Here is a 22447-nt window from a genome sequence, read left to right as displayed (position 1 = left end):
TTACACAAGTTACCCATCAGCCTGTTAATATGTATAAAAACCAGAAGACTTAACATTCCTTCTGAAAAAACGAAAACAAAAACAATAACAGATTTATCTTTTTCTCATGAGAATCACTGTGTACTTAAATGTATTATGTTATGAATGTTTGCTCAATAATTTGCAAAATTTACAGTATTGAATCATTAAATCAGTGTCAGCAGTTAAGCCTGAATCAGAGTCAAAACTGTGAAAATGATCAAACTAATGTCTGAACAAACAACCATGAAACCACAGAAGAGAGTCAATTAATAATACCAGACAGCAGAGCTCCTCCTGCTGGTAAAGGATGAAATAATCACAGCTACTAACAATCTAGAAACCCAAAAGACTTAACCAGCTTCTGTTAGAACCACAACACCAAACAACCCCTGGATTTATCTCAAAATCAGGCGCTCAGCAAAAGTTTACAGATACGAACGTTCAAAGATCCCTGTACAAAAACACATCAGAATGGATATCTGACCCAGAAAACATCATTTCAACTAAACATTAACATTATAACACCAGCAGAAACTAAAAACAGGTAACAATCATTAAATATCATCAACTAACAATTAAAAAAAAATGTAATCTTAGCAACTTTTATCCAGAGCAGCATTAGCATTATGCTAACCAGAGCATCAAATAAACTTCTGCAGCTTTCATAACTGATCGGCAGCAATAATTAATGATCAGAGCTGACAAACAAAGCATACAACCCAAAAAATAACACCTAAACACAATAAAACAGAAAGCTGTAGCTTACTGGCCATCTGTAAATCCTTTGCATTGTCATTGTGGAGAATTTGGTCCAAGTCCTCCCCCTACTAGCCTTTATCAACTTTATCACCATGGCGACCCAAAGGTTTCCAGGGAAATTCCGTGCGCCTCAGAGACATTAAATTAAGTGATGCTGACTGGCCAAATGTTTATTGTTTTTCCTTAGCAACTACACACGATTGGCTATTTAGCTTAGCAGAAAACTGACAGGAATCTGATGGGGGAAATTCACTGCTGAATTGTAGTCAGCTGATGGAAATTTTCTGTAAATAATTCAGATCATATTTGGGCACACACTATTAAGGAAAACAGGCTCTTTTAATAATGTTTATAAGTCATTTTTAGATTTTTTTTTTCCCCTCTTCACATTAGGGGGGACAATACCAAGCGCTTCCTATGGGACAGCCACCACTTGTGAACAAAAGGTAAATAATGACACTTTTGTTTTACTTTTTATCAACATTAAAAAGAGCTGATTAGCACAAATCACAAACAGAACATGTGTGACATGAAGTAAACTAATAAAAAATATTAGAACCCATAAATCTTGCCCTAATCTAAGAACAAATGGTTAAAAAAAGTGTCTTACTTTTAAATAGACTTAACATCAAGGTGGCAATCAACAATCGTACAGCAAAGCAGGGCTCAACAGCATGTGGTAAATATGTTGTAATTGCAGTATCAGTGGATGCAAAAATAAAATTGCAAATATTTAGGCTGTAATAAATATTCAATAATATATTTCAAGTGTCCTGAATTCACATTTTGCATCCCAGTGTAATATTTAGCCTATTAGATGGAGCTTCACTCAGTAGATGCTCATATCTGACAGACTGGAGCTCAAGATGCTACAGGTTATACAATGCTGGGCTTTAACATTGTAAGAAATATCATTGACAAATAACATTGCCTTCACATCTTGCAGCCCTATACGAAAACTATTTTCCTGCAGTCTTCCTCACCCCCACAGCACTCGAAGTTTTCTTCCTCTCCTGCACCCCCAACGGCGAAGCGGGAACGTCTCCTTTGGAAGTGCTGAGCTCGAGCCGGCGAGCTCCGTCCCACTCCTCTCTGTGGTCACTTTCCACGCTCAGGGCCTGATTACGCTTAGAGTATGACACTGCTGGTGGTACCGACGGACCCACTGGAAGAAACACACACACATTATGTTTTTAGCAAGAACCACATAAAAGTCCTTCGACATCTAATATTTTGGGGGGGATAAAAAAAATTTAAAAAAAATCAACAGCAGACAAGGACAAGGTCTTTACCACAATAGCATTAAGCAAAGCCACTCAAAGCCAGGATTTACACTAGGTAACAGTTTACAGGTATGGTACAAGACAACATGTCAAATTTTTTGTTTTATTTTCTTTAACATGTACAGCTACAGAAGCCAAGGTGAGCAAGTATGAAGCAGAGCTGCTGTCCCCTCCTCATGCTTTGAGGTTCTGTTCCAAAAACAGCTGCAGAAAAGCAGCCCGCCACAAGATGGCGCCACAAACAATGGCTCCACATGACAGAAGGAAACCGTCTGGCACAGAGGTATTCAAGCTGAGTCACTGATTTAAGCTTCGAGTACGGCGATTAGAAAATGCTCACAACCAATCAGTTGAGATTTCTGTCTTTTTATTATCTGAGTTTGATATTTAAACCTTAAGAAATTATTGCACTTTGAAATCTTGAGTGCATTACTATGCCCTCTTCTGTCCGTCTTAAAGTTGCACGTTCTGACACTTCGTCGCGCCACCAGTGACTCAGGGTAACGTCCTCCTACACAACACGCAGTCCGCAGCACTCTCAGAGCCGGGATGTAAGAGGTTACTTTACTTGGCTTCTCTACGACACCACCACCACCACCACCACCATCATCATCCCCACCATGATCACTGTAGCGGCGCTGCTTCTGATTGGCCGATATGCTGCGCGTGACCTTGGGATGGGCAGGGGAAATGCTGGAGCTGTTGTTGATGTCACTGGTCGGCCGCTGACGCTGCCCCAGGATGCTGTTAGTCAGCGGCTCACTGCCCTCAAACTGCAACAAGGCAGAAGAGCGGTGAGGGGTTTTTGGTCACATTAGAGAACCTGTATAAAGTTGGGAAGCAGAGGAGGTACAACGAGCTTCACCTCTGGAGCTTTTCGGCCTAGCAGCAGGTATGTAGCCATGACGTCGTCGTACTTCTGGTTTTGGAGTGAGTCTGTGATCTCTTCTTTAGGGAAACCCATGGTCACCATGAGCTCTGATTGGATGGAGAGGAGAAAAGTGGTCTGAGTCTGAACAGCGTAAAAAAAAAACCCATAAAAAATGGTATCCACATACAGCGGAACACACCTATTCTGGACGAATCGTTGAAATCAGACTCTGGCTCGATGTAGGGTTTGAGCTCCTCATCCTCGTGACCCACGTTCATCCAGTGGTCTTTCATGATTTGCTAATAAGGAGATGAGAACAACATAACTTCTCAACTGCAGTTTGAATCACTAACAATTATTTTAGTTAATACTGACACGTGCTGCAATTACACATGCTCAAAATGCAAACAAATGAGAATGTTTTTACTGAACTCCAGGCTGGTTCTGATCCGTCTCTGCACTTGATGAAATCTTACCACAAAATAACGACTTCCCATCACCGTTTCCCATGGACACAATTTGTTCTACATTTTAAATCTAAGAATAACACCAAAAACATTTCTTTAAAACACCATTTTTAAGCTAGATATTTCCATGTGTCCACTTTCCTCATTTAAGAAAACGCTGGACAGTTGCAAGTCATAAGCTGATAAAAGAAATGTAAAGAAAATCGCCAATAAAATTAGCAAAAAGACCAAAACCTCTAGAAACTTTTGAGAAGTGCTGATGAAGTGGAGCAAAGACATGGAGGGTGGTGATTTGCACAGATCTCTACATTTGACAGGCTATAAATTTAGGGGGAAAAAGTATTTCCAAGTATTAATCAACAACCTCTCTGTAAATCATTAAGTTTCATGCCTGATTACATGCCATTTACAGAAAGTACAGAAGTTAAGGAAGCAGATAGAATGTAAACTCATGCAAATACCTCTAAACTGCCTCGTTTCACAGGGTTCAGCACAAGGAGTTTCTTCAGCAGGTTTTCACAGTCTGTGGACATGTAAAAAGGAATGCGGTACTTTCCCCGCAGAACCCGCTCCCGAAGTTCCTACACCCAATGCAAAAAGAGATTATTAATACAGGTTACAATACTTTTAAGATATTTAAAACCAGAGCAAGACATTGGCTCGTGCTCGTGGTTTTAAAGTTAAATCAATTGTTTGACAGAGAAATGAACCTAGAAGAAATATTTCAAGTCATTGATCTGGTAGAGTACAGTATTGGTGCTACTTTGCTCAGCTGCTCTGTACAGTTGAGGGGGAGATAAAGAATCAGGTTTAGATTACATGTAATCAAAAAAATCAAAGTCCAATTTAAAAAAAATATAAAAACGAAACCACTCAACTCGGCTATGAAGACACTTTAAAAATTAATTGTTGAAGCTGATATTGCAAAACCTTTTGCATTATTAAAGCTTGGTGATTCATCTTTACAGCTGCTGCTCCCATTACCTTTTGTTCTCCAAGCAAGTTTAAACTCAAATTTATTTGGCTCAATATGTGAAAACATTTATGTTTAAACTGCATAGCAACATTTAAAAGAATCAACTAAACTAACTGTAGAAAAAATAAATAAATAAAAAACGAGTGAGGTGGCATGCTTTTAACTACTTACTTTCTTTGAGCAAATTTTAATTTGGAGTTACCGTCTGCAGCACAAATTAAAAATCTAAGATACTAAAGAGCTACAATTTTCTTAATAAAACCTATAGAGCAGGGGTGCCCAATACATCAATCGCGATCGACCGGTCTATCGCGGAAAGGTTTTGAGTCGATCTCGGCAGATGACAATCTGAACGCCTCCAGGACGCCGACACCAGCACTTCCTCTTCTGACGGGCTTATCAAAAATATTTACTAAGATCCTAAACGTTTGTAGCTTCATTAAAAAAGAATAATTATAAAAAATCAACGAAAAGTGCTAAAATTAATAATCTCAGTAATTACCGTTTCAACAAGGTGTTGCACAATTCAGTGCGTTTTGGTTCTATTAACAAAAACAAAAAAAAAAAAAAGAAAAAGAAAAAAGAAGGCGACTCAAAGACCGACTGACGAGCAGAGCAGGAGTTTAAATTAGCTCCTCAACCACCGCTGTGCTCATGAGAGGCTTATTAATAATCGAGAAATAAATCTCAAGCCTGGAAACCTAATATCGTAACGGACTGAATGTTGTTTTTAAAGTAATCCCTGCTCGACTTGCGGGGCGCAGGCGGTTGCCACGGCAACGGGTACGCTCAAACGACAAAGAGACAGAGAGTAAAAAGGTAGGAGTGGTTTTGATTTGATCGTCTGTTCGGGTTGTTTTACCTTTGTTTACCTTTGCAGTGGCTCATCACACACGCTGTAGTTTCTGAACGTTCAATAAACTACAAACTTGGACTAATTACCTCGTTTGATTGTGAGTATACGTCACAACAAACATCAAATAGGACTAATATATTTCATTATATATTTCATTAAGTTTTAACAAATTCTATTGCGATAATTATATCGCAATAGAATTAATTAAATTAATTAAATTAATTATATCCCGGCTTCAGAAGATTTGCCTTTACCTTCACTGGGCTCTTTGGTTCCTTATATCAGTCTGTAGTTTCTCATACTGAGGTCATCAAACCAAATTTCAGATCTACCATGACTGACTGACACCTCCTGGCCTCAGGTCTGCAACCAGCTTCTGACTGAGAAACCAGTAACCTCCTCCCAGTGTCAGAATCTCAATGAGGAAGAAACTGCGTTAGGTTTTCTGTCACTTTATTATTTCTGCTATAACTGATGTATATTCACATATAAAAATAAGTCAATAGAGTTTAATTTGCAATTTTTATGTCTTTGTGTCATGAGGTAGAACTCAGGCGGCTGGTGAGAGAAATAGTAGATCTTGCTCTCAAAAAGTTTGGGCACCCCTGCTACAGAGCATTTATGGAATCAATTGCATATTAAAAATAAAAATATGAAAATATCTCAAGTTACTAGTCATGGGTAATATTTTTTTCTCCTTTTAAATCAGTGTGAAATTGAAAATGAATGTCCTCTTTGTTTTATTTGTGACCTTAGCAAGCATTTTTTAATTACCGGTAGCTTTAACCAGAGTGGACCATGCTTTTCCTTGTAACCATACTTTTTAAGTTGTTACTCTTTAAAGCAAGAAAACTTTCTAGAGAGGATCTGCACCCCTCCGTCTGTGGGACTATGAAATGCTTTCCAGAAAGAAAAGGCCCACCTTTAGGTTCTGTCCGTCAAAAGGCAGTGATCCGCTGACCAGTGTATAGAGGATAACACCAAGACTCCAGACGTCCACTTCAGGACCATCATACTTTTTTCCCTGAAAGAGTTCAGGAGCTGCATACGGCGGGGAGCCACAGAAAGTGTCCAGTTTGCTGCCGACTGTGAACTCGTTGCTGAAGCCAAAGTCTGCTATCTTGATGTTCATATCTGCATCCAGCAACAAGTTCTCAGCCTGATGGAAGGACAGAAGTTAGCAATGTAATAAAATACACTGATATCTGAAGCTTTTATCAGAATAAACTGCTAAAATATGAGAACAAGACAAGAGAATTTAAATTTGTCACAACTTGAGATTCTCACCTTTAGATCCCTGTGTACTATTCTTCTCTGATGGCAATACTGCACTGCAGACACGATCTGAAACCCAAAAACGCACCACGGGTCACTGCATTAAATACCAGGCCAGAAAAGAAACTTGAATGAGACGAAAGTTTGCAAAAACAAATCTGTAGAAGTCCAGCTGATAACGAGGAAAAGCTGCATTTCACCTCCTCCCTCACCTTTTTATTGTCCCAATTCTCTGTTTCCAGTTCATGCAGAGAGACAGACAGGTCATCCTAACCGTTTCTGCTATGTGGAATAATACTGAAGTATTATTCTTAAAAAGCATTAAAAGGCGCTACTGTGCAGGTCATTAGTAATTTCCTTCATAATTTGTCACCTACTGCCAATTTTGTACTGTCTGTCAAAAATTAATTCATAATAATTATGATTTTTTTTAATTTATCATATAATTAAAGCCCAATCTAGAATACTGCAAAGGTCAAAAATATTCATACGTGCCTCCACAAAGGAGTGGATGGCATTAATCATTTTAAGAAAATATTTTATTTAACAAACATAAATTTATATGTAAATCATTTCAATAGTTTCCCCAAATTACTGATTTACAATAAGGCCGTCATTGTATTCTACTTTTGAAAGGAAAGGAGAAGTACATCAACAACAGCCACAAATTGAAGAGTTTCTGAGCTAAAAGACGTCTTTTGATAAATCTACATTTATGCTGTTGTTTGAGGAACATTCATATTCCAGAATGTCAAAAATAGCAATCAAACATAAATCGTCCCATTCCCTGACAAACGTCACTCAGCTGTAAGCACCTGTAAACACGTGACAACTTTAAACATTTAGGATTTTGATCTTGCGCACACATATTCCCTTGAGTCCTTTTATCAAGACAACAAATAAAGCATAAATCCTTTTTTGTCCCAGTATAGGTAGCCATATCAAAAGCAACGATGACAATGTAAAAACTGATGTAATATTGATGCACATGAGGCACCAATAGGGGTCAGCAGAGACTACGGGGATGCAGGCTTTCTCAGAAGAAGCTGTGTGTGCTCCACCTTCCCTCTGCAGTCAGTGACAAAGCGGGATTTTGGTCTATGCAGTCTTTCTCCAGAAAACAATAAAGTAATGAGGCCTCAAGTGCTGCAACACTGGTGACTCACCTGCCTAAACTTGGCCCTGGCCTCCTTCTCCTTCATCCTGCCGTGAGCCACCAGGTAGTCAAATACCTCTCCTGTGACAAGAACAAGCACAAATGGTATCCATTTGTAAGAATCTACTCATTTAAAGCATCCTAGATTTTCAGGGACTTAAAATCATGCATGTAAAGTAAATAAATAAAATGCGACCTAGTTAATGAACATGAATTGAGGCCTAACTCACCTCCACTGGCATACTCCATCACCAAATAAAGTGTCTTTTCTGTTTCAATCACCTCAAACAATTTTACTGCAGAAAAAAAGCAAAACATTAATTAAAACAAACGAGTTAAATTAAGTTCATAGTTGGACTTTACAAAGGGAACCTGTAATTTTAAGAGTTAAAGCAGATCTGTATTACAAAAAGACGTTGAACAGGTAGCATGTAGCTATTTTATTCTTTTTTGTATCTCAAGGTTTTTGAGGTTTCTGCAAGTTTTAGTTAAATGTACGACTATAGGACCTTTTAATCTTTGTAAAGATTTAACTTTAAGGCACTTGCATAAATAGCAAAAAAAAAAACAGAAAAAAAAAAAAAACAACTGTTAGGCAACGTTAGATTCCATAACAAGAACACAATGTTCTCAATTTTTCTCAATCTTAACAAAGCAATAAAAAGTAATATTAAGCAGCAAAATTAATTCTTGCAGGAAAGAATAAATGCCCAGGTCCAGTAGTTTCATCAATGCATAAAATAAGGGCTCAATTTTAACTAAACGACGTTGCAAATGCATTTCTCAAAGAAATTGTTAAAGCATGTAATTAATTTAAGAAAAATGTTTAATAAAGAAGCAATTTCTGAAAGATTGCTCAAATTAAAGGCCTATTACAGGAAATCTGGATGTATTTAAGGTCCAAAAATTCACATGATTATATACAGACGAAAGTCTGAACAAACCCTGATCAGAGTGAACGCAGGCATAATGACAATCTGAGGATGAAAATCACAAATGGCTTAGATCTAATTAATTAATTTATTTCTTCAGTGAGTTGCAGAGGTTAAGCTAGTTCTACAGTCTTGCTTCTGCCAGTTAACAGATTCATCAGGCTGATTCATCAGCATGTTCACTCACCTATATTAGGATGATTCAGTAGCTTCATTATTCTGACTTCCCTGAAAAGCTGTGGAGACACAGAGGAGCAACATTAGTCCATCCAGAACCACATCAGATGACTTCATTAGCAATAAAACCTGAGTGCTGCATATTAATGCAACTACAAGTTGTTTTTGAAAAAAAATGTTAAAGTGTCTTAAATATGGTCACACTGGCAGAGGACATGAGGATCACAGCTCGACTATGCTGTGAAAAGCAACATGACTGATGCCGTGATGCATTAAACCCTGCCCAAGGTGCAGAATTACAACTCCACCGACAGGCTGCAGGGGAAAGAGGCGGCCATGTGGCCAGGACTGCAGCCACTCACACACTGCCAGCATCTGCAGAGCAGCAGCGCAGACACGCCGCTCCGTAACAGCTGTAAAACTTTACAGGCTTTGAGTTTGAGATTCCAGAGCGGTTATATTCAGTCTCTTTTTAAATCACACACGCGCAGCTTTTCTTGTATTTTTCTCAGAGCAGCCTGTGCTTTCAGACGAGTAAATAATCAGCTGGATCTTCTGTTGGAAAAACTGCATCTCTTTGTGTGACTGTTTTATGTCAGCTGAGCTCCCGCAGCCACGCAGAGGTGCTGTTGAATCATTTACATTCTGTTATTTCCAACTCGACGTTTGCTCAAGTGTCGGATTTCAGTAGCGACTAGATAGGGATTTGCGGCTAAAGAACAGTTTGGCCACCTGAGACGACACAGATGTTGGTCTTTGCTGACTTGGCCAAAAAATAAAAAAACCCTCAGAGTTTTTTAAAAATGATTATTATATGGACGAAATCACATTAATCCTTGCTTTGTGAAGCCATGAATCTCTGACTTGTAAGACGTTGAGTTATATTTGTGGATGCTAGTAACTTTCTTAATGGTATTTTGGGTATTATGTAATGTCCAGGGTAGTGTGTGTTTCTAGGTCATCAAACGCAGCTATTATATCAGTGTGAACATGCCCAGCTCTGCAAGACTTTCAGCTACAGTCTCACTTATTACAAAATAACAACAACAAAAAAACCTCTGCCGCACTAAATCTTTCTCCTGTTCTCTGTCTCTACTTGCTTCTTTGACACCTTTAACCTCATGGATTGAAAATATTGCACAAGAAGCTGCAGCAGAGATATTAAAGGTTCTTCTATTGTTTTGATGGTCCAACAAACGAGCATTGGCTGTTTTTGTTCAAAGCTGGTTGTGGAGTATTCTTGAGCATCACAGAGCTGACATAAGCTACGACAGAAGGCCACATATTCTTCATCATTACAACAAACATCATTTCAGTAGACATAGGATCTCGGATTTATTTAAGATAAATCCTGAACTGATATTGTCTATTTTCATCAGCCTTCTAGCTTTTACATTGGAGCTTTTTCTCTTTAAATCACCTTTTCCTGCCATATAGGATCTTTGAAAGACTTATGTTGTGCTTTATTCTTAGTATATTTTATACCAGTGTTTCTTGTGGTGGACAGAAATGTTTCAAAGATCAATCTCAAAACAGTTGCTTAAGTCTTCTTCATGCTGTTCTTCAACTGACACTTTTGTAAAACAGCCTTTTCTACTTGAACTTAGTGTTGCCAGGACAAATATTTGCAGAAAACAAGTGTAGTTAAGCGAGATGTTATTTTCACACATAAGCTATCAGCATGAACAACAAGAAAAAGCTATTCTTCAGAAGTTGGCTCGGTTTTGACTCAGCTTCTCAAGCAGTTCAGAGCCGACAGACTTCAGCATTTCTTACCAAAAAGCTGAAAACTCAGAGGAGAACAAGCTTATAAGTAGAGGATTTATAGAATTCAAAGCTGTGTTAGAGAGAAAAATATGATGAATGATTTTTTTGAGTCAATCATAAGATATTTATAAAGTAGTGATGCACAAATTAGTCAGCCAGTAAACAAAATCCACCAGTTTTGCCTTTGCTTATCTTGTCAAGCACTGAAAAACCAGGTGAGTAGACAAACTGGTACAGCACAAATAAACCAATAAACAGCAGGAACTTCAATGAAAAAAAGTCAGAACTTAAAGTTTAGAGATTGGGGGGTGCCCTGACCATGCATCTGAGTTCTGGTTTTGTGTTCTTTTAACTGATAAATGTGAAACCAGGCACGCTTAGATATACATAAGTAATAGAAATAAAAATATGTTACGCGAACGCCTCAATCGGAATATTCTGATGGGATTCATCTCGATTGGAATAAAATTGCAATCCGAACGAGAGGGAAGGTTTATGGCAACGGATAAGCTGAACTGCGTGAACGTAGACACTCGTTTTGATCATGTCATTCTGGCGAACTCATGACTAATCAACAATCCCATATATTGAGGCAGCACTGAACTTTGAGAGATGCTCTCTCATCCTGCAATGCAGGAAGACCAACAACATACTGCTTAGCCTGTAGCTCAATTAATGAGTGCGGTAACATCTGTTATTAGAACCTGGCACTGGTCCATTCTGGGCTCTCAGAAGTCACAGAACGAACTCATTACTGCATTTGTTTGTCATGTTCAGCACAAATGGAAGTGCAGCTTCTTTGTCTTTTTTTTTTTTTTTTTTAGCAAAATTTTACAACTGTCATCCTGAATAAAGCCTGGTGCATGTAAACCCACACCATGGCCAGATTAACTTTGTGCCCATATAAACAATACATTTTGATTACTTAATCAAAATACACTTCAATCCGATAAAGGAATTTTAGACATGTAAACATAGCAACTGAGAATACAAGGAAGTTGTGTGGATTCCTTTACAGAAATAGGAGTTTTTAGTCCAATTATTCATAGATCATTCATAAAGTAAATAATATTCCCTTAATTTTTAACAGACATTTCCTAAGCTCAAAGCAAAAAGCACATCATAGAACACGTTTCTTATACACATAAGCTACAGATATTAGACTTTTAGAGAGCTGTCATCATAAAACTGCTTCACAAACTTCACAGCAAAGGCTAAATGATCACATACCAAATGATTATATGTTAAACCACCTTTAGTACCTTGTATTAACTTAGATTTCCAAAAGGTTGCCAACAATGCCAAATTCCCAATACGGCATGTTCCACAATGGAGACTAAAAAGCTCAAATGAGTAAAACTGTAAACTTTTTCATGCTGGAAAACATTCAGCCTTTCTGTTATCTTATTTAAGCGTTGGTCTCTCTTATGCTTTAGTAGCCATGCGAGGTCTTGACGTGTTTTGTGCTTCCTTCAACTTTATTTATTAGGCCCCTTACTGATACTGGAATGACCAACTGACCAACTCTTCCTCTGGTAATAACTTCCACACTGAAGAGTGCTGTTAGCACGACTCGTCAGTGCTGTCATATGGTGATCAGAACAAGATCAGAGTGTTGAGTTTCTGTCTGGCTGGTACATTACTAGTTAGAGCTGATTCACTACAATCTGCAGGCCAGACCTCAAAGTCATCTTCCAGAAAAACCCTTATTGTTGTATTTCTAGCTTCATGCATCAGTTTTTATTCAGCCCAGGAGAAATGAAACATTCATGTAAAACAGATATTTTCAAGGCCCCAACTAATTAACAAACCTAGTAGTTTTACAAAAGTTTTATTATAAAGGGTTAAATGATTATTATAAATACTATTTAAGCATAATTATATTGCATATTAATCAAACAATATATAAGTTTTGTAATGAAAGCATAAAAAGTGTTTATAAAGATTAGACGGTTTTGCTATCTGCTCACAATTTTTACGAGGATCCTCTGTGACTCTAAATAACAAACATCTCCTATGTGGCAAATCCTGCTCCATATTCAGCAGCTGCTGCTCCGGCCTGAGAGGTTCCCTGTTGGTAACGAAGTGAGTTAGAGTGGAAACACACAGACATAAAACCCAGAAAACATCCCTCATGACAAGACAAACATATATAAGTCACTGCATGTTCTTTGACATGCCAAGCGTCACTCAGGAGAGGAATCTCTGTTATTAAGGAAGGTGGACTTAAAGGTCCGTATTGGATCTTGAGCTCTCGTCTCCACTGTCTTGTCCCCTCCCTCCCCCCTGCGTGTTGTTTGCGTCATTGCCCTAAAGCTCCTCACATGGGAAGCACGTGTGCAGCCGCTTGGAAACAAAAATTAGAACAAATCTGAGCGGGGCTGTGGAAAAACAACAACAAACAAGGATCCCGTCGATACCCATTCAATATGGATGTAGCCACCATGAAGGCCGACAGGAGATAATGAGTTTGAGATCTTTGATCCGGTCTGCCATCATTATCGATAATATCTACAGACACAGTGGGGAGTTGCAGTGTGGAATAAAGGCGTTGTGAAGGTGTGCTGTGTGCATGGTGGTGAGCGAGTGGGCTACATTGTCCCAGAAATAAGAAGGTGTTAAAGTGATCAATTTAGCTAATAAAAGAAAAAAAATAATTAGAAAAAAAAGTGCATCATAGGACGCATCACCTTCAATGCGCCTGAATCTGTGTAGTCTGTGCCAGTGACCTACTTCCAGCCGCCCAGAGGCACCCAAACTAGCCTTAATTACAGCAGAGTCCGCATGCAGGAGGAGCAGAACAGAGGATATCTGACAGGGGACACTTACAGGAACAGGCTGCACTATTTCAGTCATGGCAGCTGCACAGCTGCTCGTTCAACGTGGAGATTATTGATGGAACGAGGAGCCTGCAAACCCTCCTCCATCCAACGGGTTTCTGTTTGAATGGAACTTAAAAAACATCGTAGCAGCAAATAAATCCCGTTTGCAGTTGCAGTGAGACAAACAGGCAGAAAAATAAAAAGCATCTCTGACAGACATCACAAGTCGAACTGTGATTGTGAATCAAAGAAATCCGAGAACTTTCTACCTATCAGCCACGCCAACCAATAGAACATGCTTTGACAATTTTTTTTTGAGTTAAATAAAGATCCATATTAGAGTGATGTACTGGATACATTGTAATATCTTTATTTTCAGTTTAACTCAGAACAAACCTGCACTAAGGGGTGAGGAATACAGTTTATTTCAGAATACATCAAATGCCGACATGGGTGATTCTGATTGAGTAAAGATAGAAAATTAATTACATTAACTGAAAACATAATTTTGACAAACACAACAGATTTAGAAGAGCACAAGTGAAGTGCCAGGACAGTTTATGCAACGATTGTCACACGAGTATGGCCTGGACGGTGGAACAAGCGTCAGACCAAATAGAGGATGTTTCCATATGGAAACTTTTCTGAATGTTTTTGAAGCTTGAGGACTCATTTCTAAAGTTTCCAACTGTTTTATTCTTTTTACCAACAAGACTATTGTGCAAAATATGTCAAAACTCCCCTCCCAAACTCAGAAAGGTGAAGATAATTTCAACATCCATTGTGACTTTTACTGCGAAGCATTTCTTATGTCTCCATAGCGGGATATTTTCTGAGGAATGAAAGCTAGCACACTGTGTTCTTCAAATAAATGAGGGAAGCACAGGAGCATTTCTGAATGAGCTTTGGCATAATAGGAATGGCAGATCACAAAGAAGGATTTTGTTTTAGCTACAGGTGACTTAAGAGATTTTCGACTGCGAAAGATTTTGGAGTGGTATTTAGCATATATTGCTCTTTCTTGTTGAGCTAAAAGGTCTTGGACACTATTATTAGTGAAGTAGAGAGAAAAGGTTTGACAGAAGCAGGTGATACAGCCTTTAGAACAAAAAATGTAGTAATTGGTCAAAATCCAGAGGCCGGACTTAAAGGAAAATTGGAAAACTGCATCAGTCAGAAGAAAACAATCTGTTCTGTCCGACATTGAGATGAATGTCCTAACCTGTCCTCGACTCCCGAGGACCTAAAAATAAAACCAGAAAAAAAAAAAAATCCTGAATTACTTTGTTTTCATCTGCTCCAGCAATGCCTTTATTAAGCTCCAACAATATTAGAAAGAAAACCCTCTCCGAGTGTAACGTGTTTAAATAGATTAGACTTATTGAAGTCAGGCAGCATTCTAAATGTCATCAGACATGTGATTGGCTGCATATCTTAGCAGCTCCAACATTTGATTTTGTACTATGATTCAGACAACAGTCCTGTCTGCCTAATCACATTCCACTCATCTGGTCAAGACCAAAGCTCCTCTAGCCAATGAGCTGGGCAGCATTTCATTTGCTAATGCAGAGTGGCAGGAGGAAGACAGACGTGAACAACAGCCATTATGAGAGAGGTTGACCCCACAGTGGGCTTTTTGCAGCAGGCGGGGGGGAAAAAAAAGCAACCTCCCAAACTCAGACATTGTAAAGCAGATCAGCAGCAGCATTTAAAACTGACGATTGGACTTTCTGTTGCTTTCGGTTTATTTACAGATCAGATGAGAGCGCGCTGGCTGGTGGGATGAGTACGGCATTTGCTTAGTGGAAGAGGAGATTAACCCAAGGGCCTATTTTAGGGGCAAAACGCCTTAAAACCTTGACAATGTCAACATCCCGGATCACAGATGACATGTGATGCGTTTCCTGCGGTGGCTGTAAGGAGGAGCTTTAGAAAGCTCAGCTGATCTCATTTCCTGTCCTGACCACTACAAACTCAGACCAGGGCCAACGACCCGTGAAGGATCAGAACCGAGGATTATTTTTAACTCATGATTCACTTCTTTAAAGCTGTCATTAAAACAGAAAAACAGAGGTGAAAATACCAGGAGATTAAGAAAAAAAAAAAGAGATAAAACTGAATAATTTTTAATAATAGATTTTACTCTGTGCTGCGATACAGCACAGATACAAAATTACTCGTCGGTTTAGGACAACGATGCTCATCCATCTAGATTAGCAAATGAATGGAAGCACACAGGGGCAGGAATGTGAGCATGTGTGTGAAATGTTGCTAAAACCGTGACTTGCTCTCAACGAGGACCTGCCAGTCCAATGTGTCATGCAGCTTTATCTGCGTGTATAAATGAGCCCATATAGGACCCGCTTGCTGTGCCAGATGGTGAGCCCACAGCCTGGCTCCTTTGGGACCGCAAAGCGAAAGATCAGTGGCATTTTGACAGGCTAACATGAAAGAGCAACCACTAGCGGTGAGCGGAAAAATCAGATACAGCACACCCACAAAAACCAAGCAACAAGAAAAGGAAAAGCAGCGCAGCAGATTTAACCATGAATACAAAATGTCTCATTAACTTCCAAGTCAGATTAAGAGATGTAAACATTATTAGCAATTCTTGTATTAATTGGTCAGTTTTAGGGCATTGTGTACCTATTGTGCCCTGTTAAGATAGCCTGATATCAGTTTATATACCAAAGACATTTTGCTCCAGATTCAGCAGCTACCTTCATGCTATCAAATGAAAAATATTTACTAATTTCTCTGGTCTTGTTTCTTGCAAGATATTTAACAAAGTTCATTTTTAGGAGCTTTGTAATGGTGTTATTGAACAGTTGACATTGTTCACATCAATCATATGGCTCTAGATCAAAGCAGGTGTTTAATGTAAAGAATCTGTTCTTGACCTTTGGCCTCATCTAGAAGACAAAATCAGCTCTTTGGAAGTCAAGTTTAACAAACTTTGGTTCAAAGAATATATATGTATATATATATTTACATATAACGACAACCACTCATGTTAGGAAGTCTATAAATTAACATATGCGAGTACAGTGCTAAAGAACCACCATCATCCAGTCAGAGCTTTACAAAACCTGATGAATAATAAGCAACAAAATTAGGAATGATCCAAAAAAAGAAAAACAGTTTTCCTTAATAATATGTGTGAAAGCTTTCTCGGACTCAACCAGTGTTTTCAAAGGATAAAACATGTACAGGAAAGGTTCATATTAAGCACAATAACAACTGAGAAAATACAAAAAAAAAAAAGAAAACATACAGCTACCAGCAGCCTGTTACATTGACACCATATGTCATAACTGACACCCCACTGGAGTTTTCCAAAGGTGTCAGGTGCTCAGCGTTACGGCCAACACTGAGACACTGCCAAGAAAATAATGAGAGCTATGATTTGGCTCAGATGAACCAGAAGTCAGTTGGAAGATTCAAGGTACGGGCTGACACATAAAAGATGTTTTTTTTTTCTCTCTGCTGGTCTACTTTCCTCACTAATTAGACTTTTAGTGTCTGTAGTTTATGTTAATGATAGATTGACATGTTTTCATCTCTCATGTCCTTCATCACGAGTTTAGCCCAGACTAGGGGGCCTTTGTCCGAACGAACGCAGACAACTAACCAGTCAAATGAGCAAATAACACCCTGAGATAGAGGCAGATTCTGATTGCCCTACATTAATCTGCGGCCTTAGGTTGAGTTGGATGTAATGAGGAAACTGTTCTGAAGTAAAATAACTCAATGAATAGAACTTTCAAATCTGAAAAGTAAAGAGCATTTCAGAAATTTTACTTAGAACGTTTGTAGCAAAAAAGTTCAGGAATCTTTAGGAACTTGGTGAATTGCTTTGATTATGTTTCAGACAGTTTACATTTTACTTTTCGTTTTCTCATCCTGTAGGGATGGATCTCGTCACAAGCAAAATGTGTGAAATTTGTGAGAAAATGGATTTTCCTCTTTGTATTTAGTCCTCACCATAAACTAAACATAAAGGAATGTTAAGATAATCAATTTGAGATTTGTTTATCAAGTCCGAATCATCCACATCCACGAAGCAGCAGAAAAATACATTCGTCTTACTCTCATCCCTATAAACAATTTAGTCATCTTTTATCATTGACATTTTGCTATGACTCAACTAAACCAATATGTCAGTGATATATTGGGTGGAAGCGCTGAATATGCCCCGTTAAATTTTAAATTCTTTTGTCACTCCCCTACTATTGTAAAGGTCACAGTGTGAGAACAACGAGCCCAAACAGCCTTGGGGACTGAACTGAAATTAATTATGTCTAGACTTTTTAATTAGAATACAGCCTCCAACAAAACAACCAAAAATAACCGATGAACACACACAAAAAAAACAGCTAAAGAAAAGCTGTATTTATGGATGAGCTTTATTTTCAATTTACAGAATGTCTATCCAATGTAAATCCAGGCATTAATTTGGAACGTACTGGAAAACCCTGAAAGCCAGTCAAGGAGGCCAACAATCAGCCAGTTTTCTACAATGTTTTTTTACAAGCTTCATTTAAATGCATCAACGTCAGAAAGGCAACTAAGCAAAACTGGGTTGGAGTTGGAGGCTCTCTTTACTGTAGCCGCTGTAAAGCTTTCACGAGCGTAGCACAGGACAGGGCGGGTCAGCGAGACAATCGATTTGGTCCAGGAGACGGCTGCTGCATTAAAAGACAGGCTTCTGCATTGCAGATGGCACATCTGTATACTATTACAAAAACCTACAGCACACAGCGGAGGACATCATAATGGATCACAACGTGCCGGGCAGAAACACAACTACCTCAAATTCACATGAGAGGAAACAAGCGAACAAAAAAACGTATCTGCACACACACTCGCATGTGTGCTCATGCTGTGACATCAATCCCAGCTCATCTTCCATAAAAAGCTATAAGAGTTCTTCATATTGACCCTCCTGGGTCTGCTGCAGCTGACATATGAAAGGCACGCTGAATAATTTATCACAGCCTTCCTGATTGGTCCACACGCTCGCATGGTACGCATGACCTACTGCGTGCATCGTCACCAGGCAGCGGACAACACCGGCAGCAGAAAATAAAATCATTCGCGACCTCGACGAGGCCCAAACTGGTTGAGTCACAGTCACCTTATGAGCAGAATCTCAATGAGATTCCCACCACAGCAAAGGATTCAACAAAAGATTTCAGGTGATGAAATTTCTTTCAGTCGGCTTGGATCGCACTGATTGGCTGAGGAGCAGCAGTGGGATCTTATTAGGATCTAACACAATCATAGATGTTTATTAGTGGTGAAGAACAAAAAAAAACAAAAAACGCTACTTCATTATAATCACCGAGTTCTCTCTGTGACTGACTTCCTTTTCTCAGAAAAATGCATAGAACTAGAAGAGATTTTGAATAAATTAATTGATATAGTTTACTTAAACTGCTTTAAGGGAATCATGTTTTTTTCAGTCTTTCTAGCCTTGGAAACATAAGTGGAAATCACAGTAACAGCAGTATGTTTAACCATATATTTCTTCCGAATAAGTCTTCTTGAAACATTTCATGAAGCCTTCTTCACTGATTTAAGTTTTTACCTTTCTAGGAACCAGTGTTCTGCAATTCAGGATTGTCTGCTTCCCTGAGGAATAAACATAACATGAGGGAAGTAATATGCTCACTTCTTTCAGCGACGTTCTGGGTGAAGACCTGTGTTTATTTTGCCACCACCAGGATGGTATGGGAGAGAAAACAAAATGTCCAAAGCTCAGCAATAGAGAATGCATCAAAGACCAAGTCTTAATACTAAGCTTTATACACTATATACATTCCACGTTGTTGTTCAGTCATGTTGACGGAAAATAAAAAAGTCTCATCATTCCAACCATTAAAAGTGTAAACATGGAACAGTGTCACTTTACTGTGAACAGTGCGCTTAGCTGAATGAGATCAAGAATCGGCTTTTCAGCAACAAACACTTCAGGTGGATTTGAAGTAAAACTAAAAACAATAGTCAAAAAAGCAAGCATCCCATCCTTAGTGAAGAGGAACTACTATTGGTTAAAGGCTGCAGTGCAGTCAATAGATTCCAAGGATGGAAATTCAACATTTTCAAGTTGGAATAATTAAAAGAATTAAAAGAAAAAGTCCTTTAACTTTTAGTGGGAAAGTTTGAGAATTCTCCCCAGGAACAAACCTCAAAATCCAACATGGCAGATAAAACTTGGTGATAAACACAGTAAAAACAGATCATTTATACGTTTGGCATTTGGTTTCTCATGAAACTCTCCATAAACACAGCAATATGCAGCTTTCTATACAGAACTTAAAGTTTTTGAGAATAAATAAAGTGGAGAAATAAACATCTTATTAGCTTGCATTGCTAATAGTACTTAGCCACATGGAGACATCACTAGTTGTTTCTGTTCTCCACTTCAGTTTGTTCTGGGATGTTTACTTTCCTGCACTTCTCTTTGGAGAGCTTTCTGATGAGCCAAAGATCAATATGCTTAAACACGTTTTTCTTTTTTGTTTTTTTACCCACTGGCTCTAAATCACAGTTAAACAGTTTGCATTAACCAAGGAAACCAACTTTTCTATGGAACACCAACAAATGTCTGAATCTCAATGATAACTGCTCACAGACTTTCAGACAAATATCTAAAAAGGTCCTGGTAAAGCATTTTAAGAACCATCCAGGCTAGTAAAAACTGCAATGAAATGGATCAGTATTTTGACATGTAAAAATTTACATTTGTAGTTCAAGGAGTTTTATGTGAGATTTTATTAAATATTTCCATATAAATCTATTAAAGGAGGTGCACTAATGGTCCAAGGGAATAAAAAAGCTTATTTAGTATTTAGTTTTTGTCATTGTGCCACATACTAAGTGCTTTTCTCTTTATTTTCTAAAAAACATTGGATGTCCTAATCGGTAAAACACTCATTCTGTTGTGTAAAAATGTAATTATTTTTGTTCTAAAACCTAGTAGAAGAAAAAAATGGGGTACTTTAACTTTAAAAAAAAAATGTTAGATTACAGAGACTTTTGAAAGCTTGCCATTTTTTTATTTTTCCAAAGGCCCTTAACTTATGCAGGTAGAGGCAAAATTAATGTTTCCTTGGATTGGAAAAGTTTCTGACTCCTCATCTAGATCAAACAGGCAAATATCTGTAAAATAATTGTGGAACTGGTAAGTTTGTTGAGCTATTTTTCTATATGAGGATTTGTTTTTTCTTTCTTTTTTACAAATGCACCCAAATTTTAAGATTTAGATTTTTTGGTTGCTGTTTTCCAGTGTGATTTGTTTTAAATACTTTATATATTTTCATCAGTGGTGCAAGTAAATGCAACAGAAACTATAATTTCTATGGCTCCACTGGATGTACAATAAGGCTTTTTTTCCCCCTGTTATTACAAGGTACAGAAAGACAAAGAGCAGCCAGCGCAAGCATGGCTATGACAAAGTCACGACCATGAGATGAATTCCTCAGATCCTTGCACACATGGTTTATTTTTAGACTTACAGTAGGTGATGGTACATGGATAAAGCAGCAGTGACTGCTTTCATTCCACAAAATCTAATCCAATCTAAGAATTCAACTGCATATCTATAGATATATGGAACCATGTATGTGTAATCAGCTGAAAGATCACAGCTGTGACTTGGCAATTTGTCCAAGCTCTTTGTTCTAATTGGTCCTGACTGCCAGACAAGTGACAACCAGGCCAGCAGGTGTATTTTTAGCCGCTCTTCTCTACAAACCAACAGAGCCAAGAGCGACAAAGCAGGGAGACTGAGGTTTAAACGTGCCTTGTGGTCGCTCCTGACTACATCTGATTACATTATGTAAAACAGCGCATCCTGAGTTCAAAGAGCAGAGAAACAGAGCAGCAGGAGTCCGGGAATGACTAATGGAAAAGACTGTGAGCGTTGTAACCAAGACATTAGTGTTTCCAAGTGGCGATAAAACACCAACTCACCTTCTGTAGACTGGTCGGATTCAGCTGGGTTTTGTCTATAATTTTCACCGCTACCTAGAGGAAGAAACAAAGAAGGAGAAAAAGATAAGCTAATTAATAAGATTAAAACAAATGTGTGTGTGTGTGTGTGTGTGTGTGTGTGTGTAAAAGAAAATTATGTTCTACATAGTATGAATATTCTGTCAGCACAGACAAAAAAAGCAGAATACATAGACTGGAGGTGAGCTATACATGTACAGCAGTCAGGTCAGTGCAGCGATTGACTGCTGGCAGCAGGCTGATCTCTCCATCGCCATAATCACCCCAAAGTGCACAGCGAAACAGACACGCTCTCCTCACTTTCTCAGAGCTCAGCAGCTTTCACAAAACCACGAGCTGAGTGATACTGCAGAGTCACCGGCAGGCCCACACAATATGCTGATAAGAGATTGACGGAGCACTTTCAACAATCTGATGCGATTACACTCGAGTGCTTGTGAAATGCATACAAGCCTATTGTCCCTGAACAAAAAACAACTACTTAAAGTGTGTTTTTCCCCCCCTACCACAAAGAGCTAAGTGTCAAGATTGTTATGAATAGCGGCTGTTTTGTGGTCCAACCACAGACAATTAGGCCAAAATCAATTTTAGCCATGTCTCAGGGAGCAAAGGGATGCTTTGAAGGTAATGCAGTGCTGATCTGTTGGTTAATGGCGGGTGCTTAGAGGCAACAGAGGTTGATGGTCTTTATTGGCCTCCCACATTTTTGCAGTTGAACATAAAAAATAAAAAAAATCTCATCTTCATAAAGAAATATCTGAAAATGAACATACTAAAACTCTTGGAAAGGGCAAGAGTTGAAACTGTTACATTTATGTTTTTATATCTGATTAATAACTTGTTCCTTTTCAATGTTTTTAAAAAAAAAAAAAACTTGCGTGAACTCTGGTCCTCAGGGGCCAGAGTTCTGCATGTTTTCTCATGCTTTAGCACACAGGGATCAATTAGCTGAATTACCTGCTAAGCTATTAAGTTCTGCAGGAGACTGCGAACGACCCATTCACTTAAATCAGGTGTTCAGGCAGGGAAAGCTCCAACATGTGCAGGATTCCAGAAGAATCGAACCGAA

At 38.5% G+C, this 22447-nt stretch overlaps 1 protein-coding gene across 5 annotated transcripts in view; it reads right to left on the bottom strand.

Moving 5' to 3' along the window:
* Nucleotides 1–22447, bottom strand: part of mark1 (MAP/microtubule affinity-regulating kinase 1) — a 37557-nt gene that overhangs the window by 4766 nt on the left and 10344 nt on the right. For 3 of the 5 annotated variants that reach the window (XM_016678706.1, XM_016678705.1, XM_007566228.1), the window contains exons 3-13: nt 21340–21393; nt 8784–8832; nt 7895–7960; nt 7675–7745; nt 6521–6577; nt 6156–6392; nt 3863–3982; nt 3134–3233; nt 2929–3041; nt 2632–2836; nt 1764–1945 (exon numbers count right to left, since the gene is read on the bottom strand). In XM_016678706.1, the coding sequence (XP_016534192.1) occupies nt 1764–1945; nt 2632–2836; nt 2929–3041; nt 3134–3233; nt 3863–3982; nt 6156–6392; nt 6521–6577; nt 7675–7745; nt 7895–7960; nt 8784–8832; nt 21340–21393 (1254 nt within the window). The remainder of the gene's footprint in view (nt 1–1763; nt 1946–2631; nt 2837–2928; nt 3042–3133; nt 3234–3862; nt 3983–6155; nt 6393–6520; nt 6578–7674; nt 7746–7894; nt 7961–8783; nt 8833–21339; nt 21394–22447) is intronic. The other 2 variants (XM_016678707.1, XM_007566230.2) reach the window with 1 other exon arrangement.

This window comes from Poecilia formosa, unplaced genomic scaffold (genome assembly GCF_000485575.1).
Source record: "Poecilia formosa unplaced genomic scaffold, Poecilia_formosa-5.1.2 Scaffold188, whole genome shotgun sequence".
Taxonomy (NCBI): Eukaryota; Metazoa; Chordata; class Actinopteri; order Cyprinodontiformes; family Poeciliidae; genus Poecilia; species Poecilia formosa.
The sequence above is the reverse complement of the archived record's forward strand: the minus strand, read 5'-3'. Positions and strand labels throughout refer to the sequence as shown.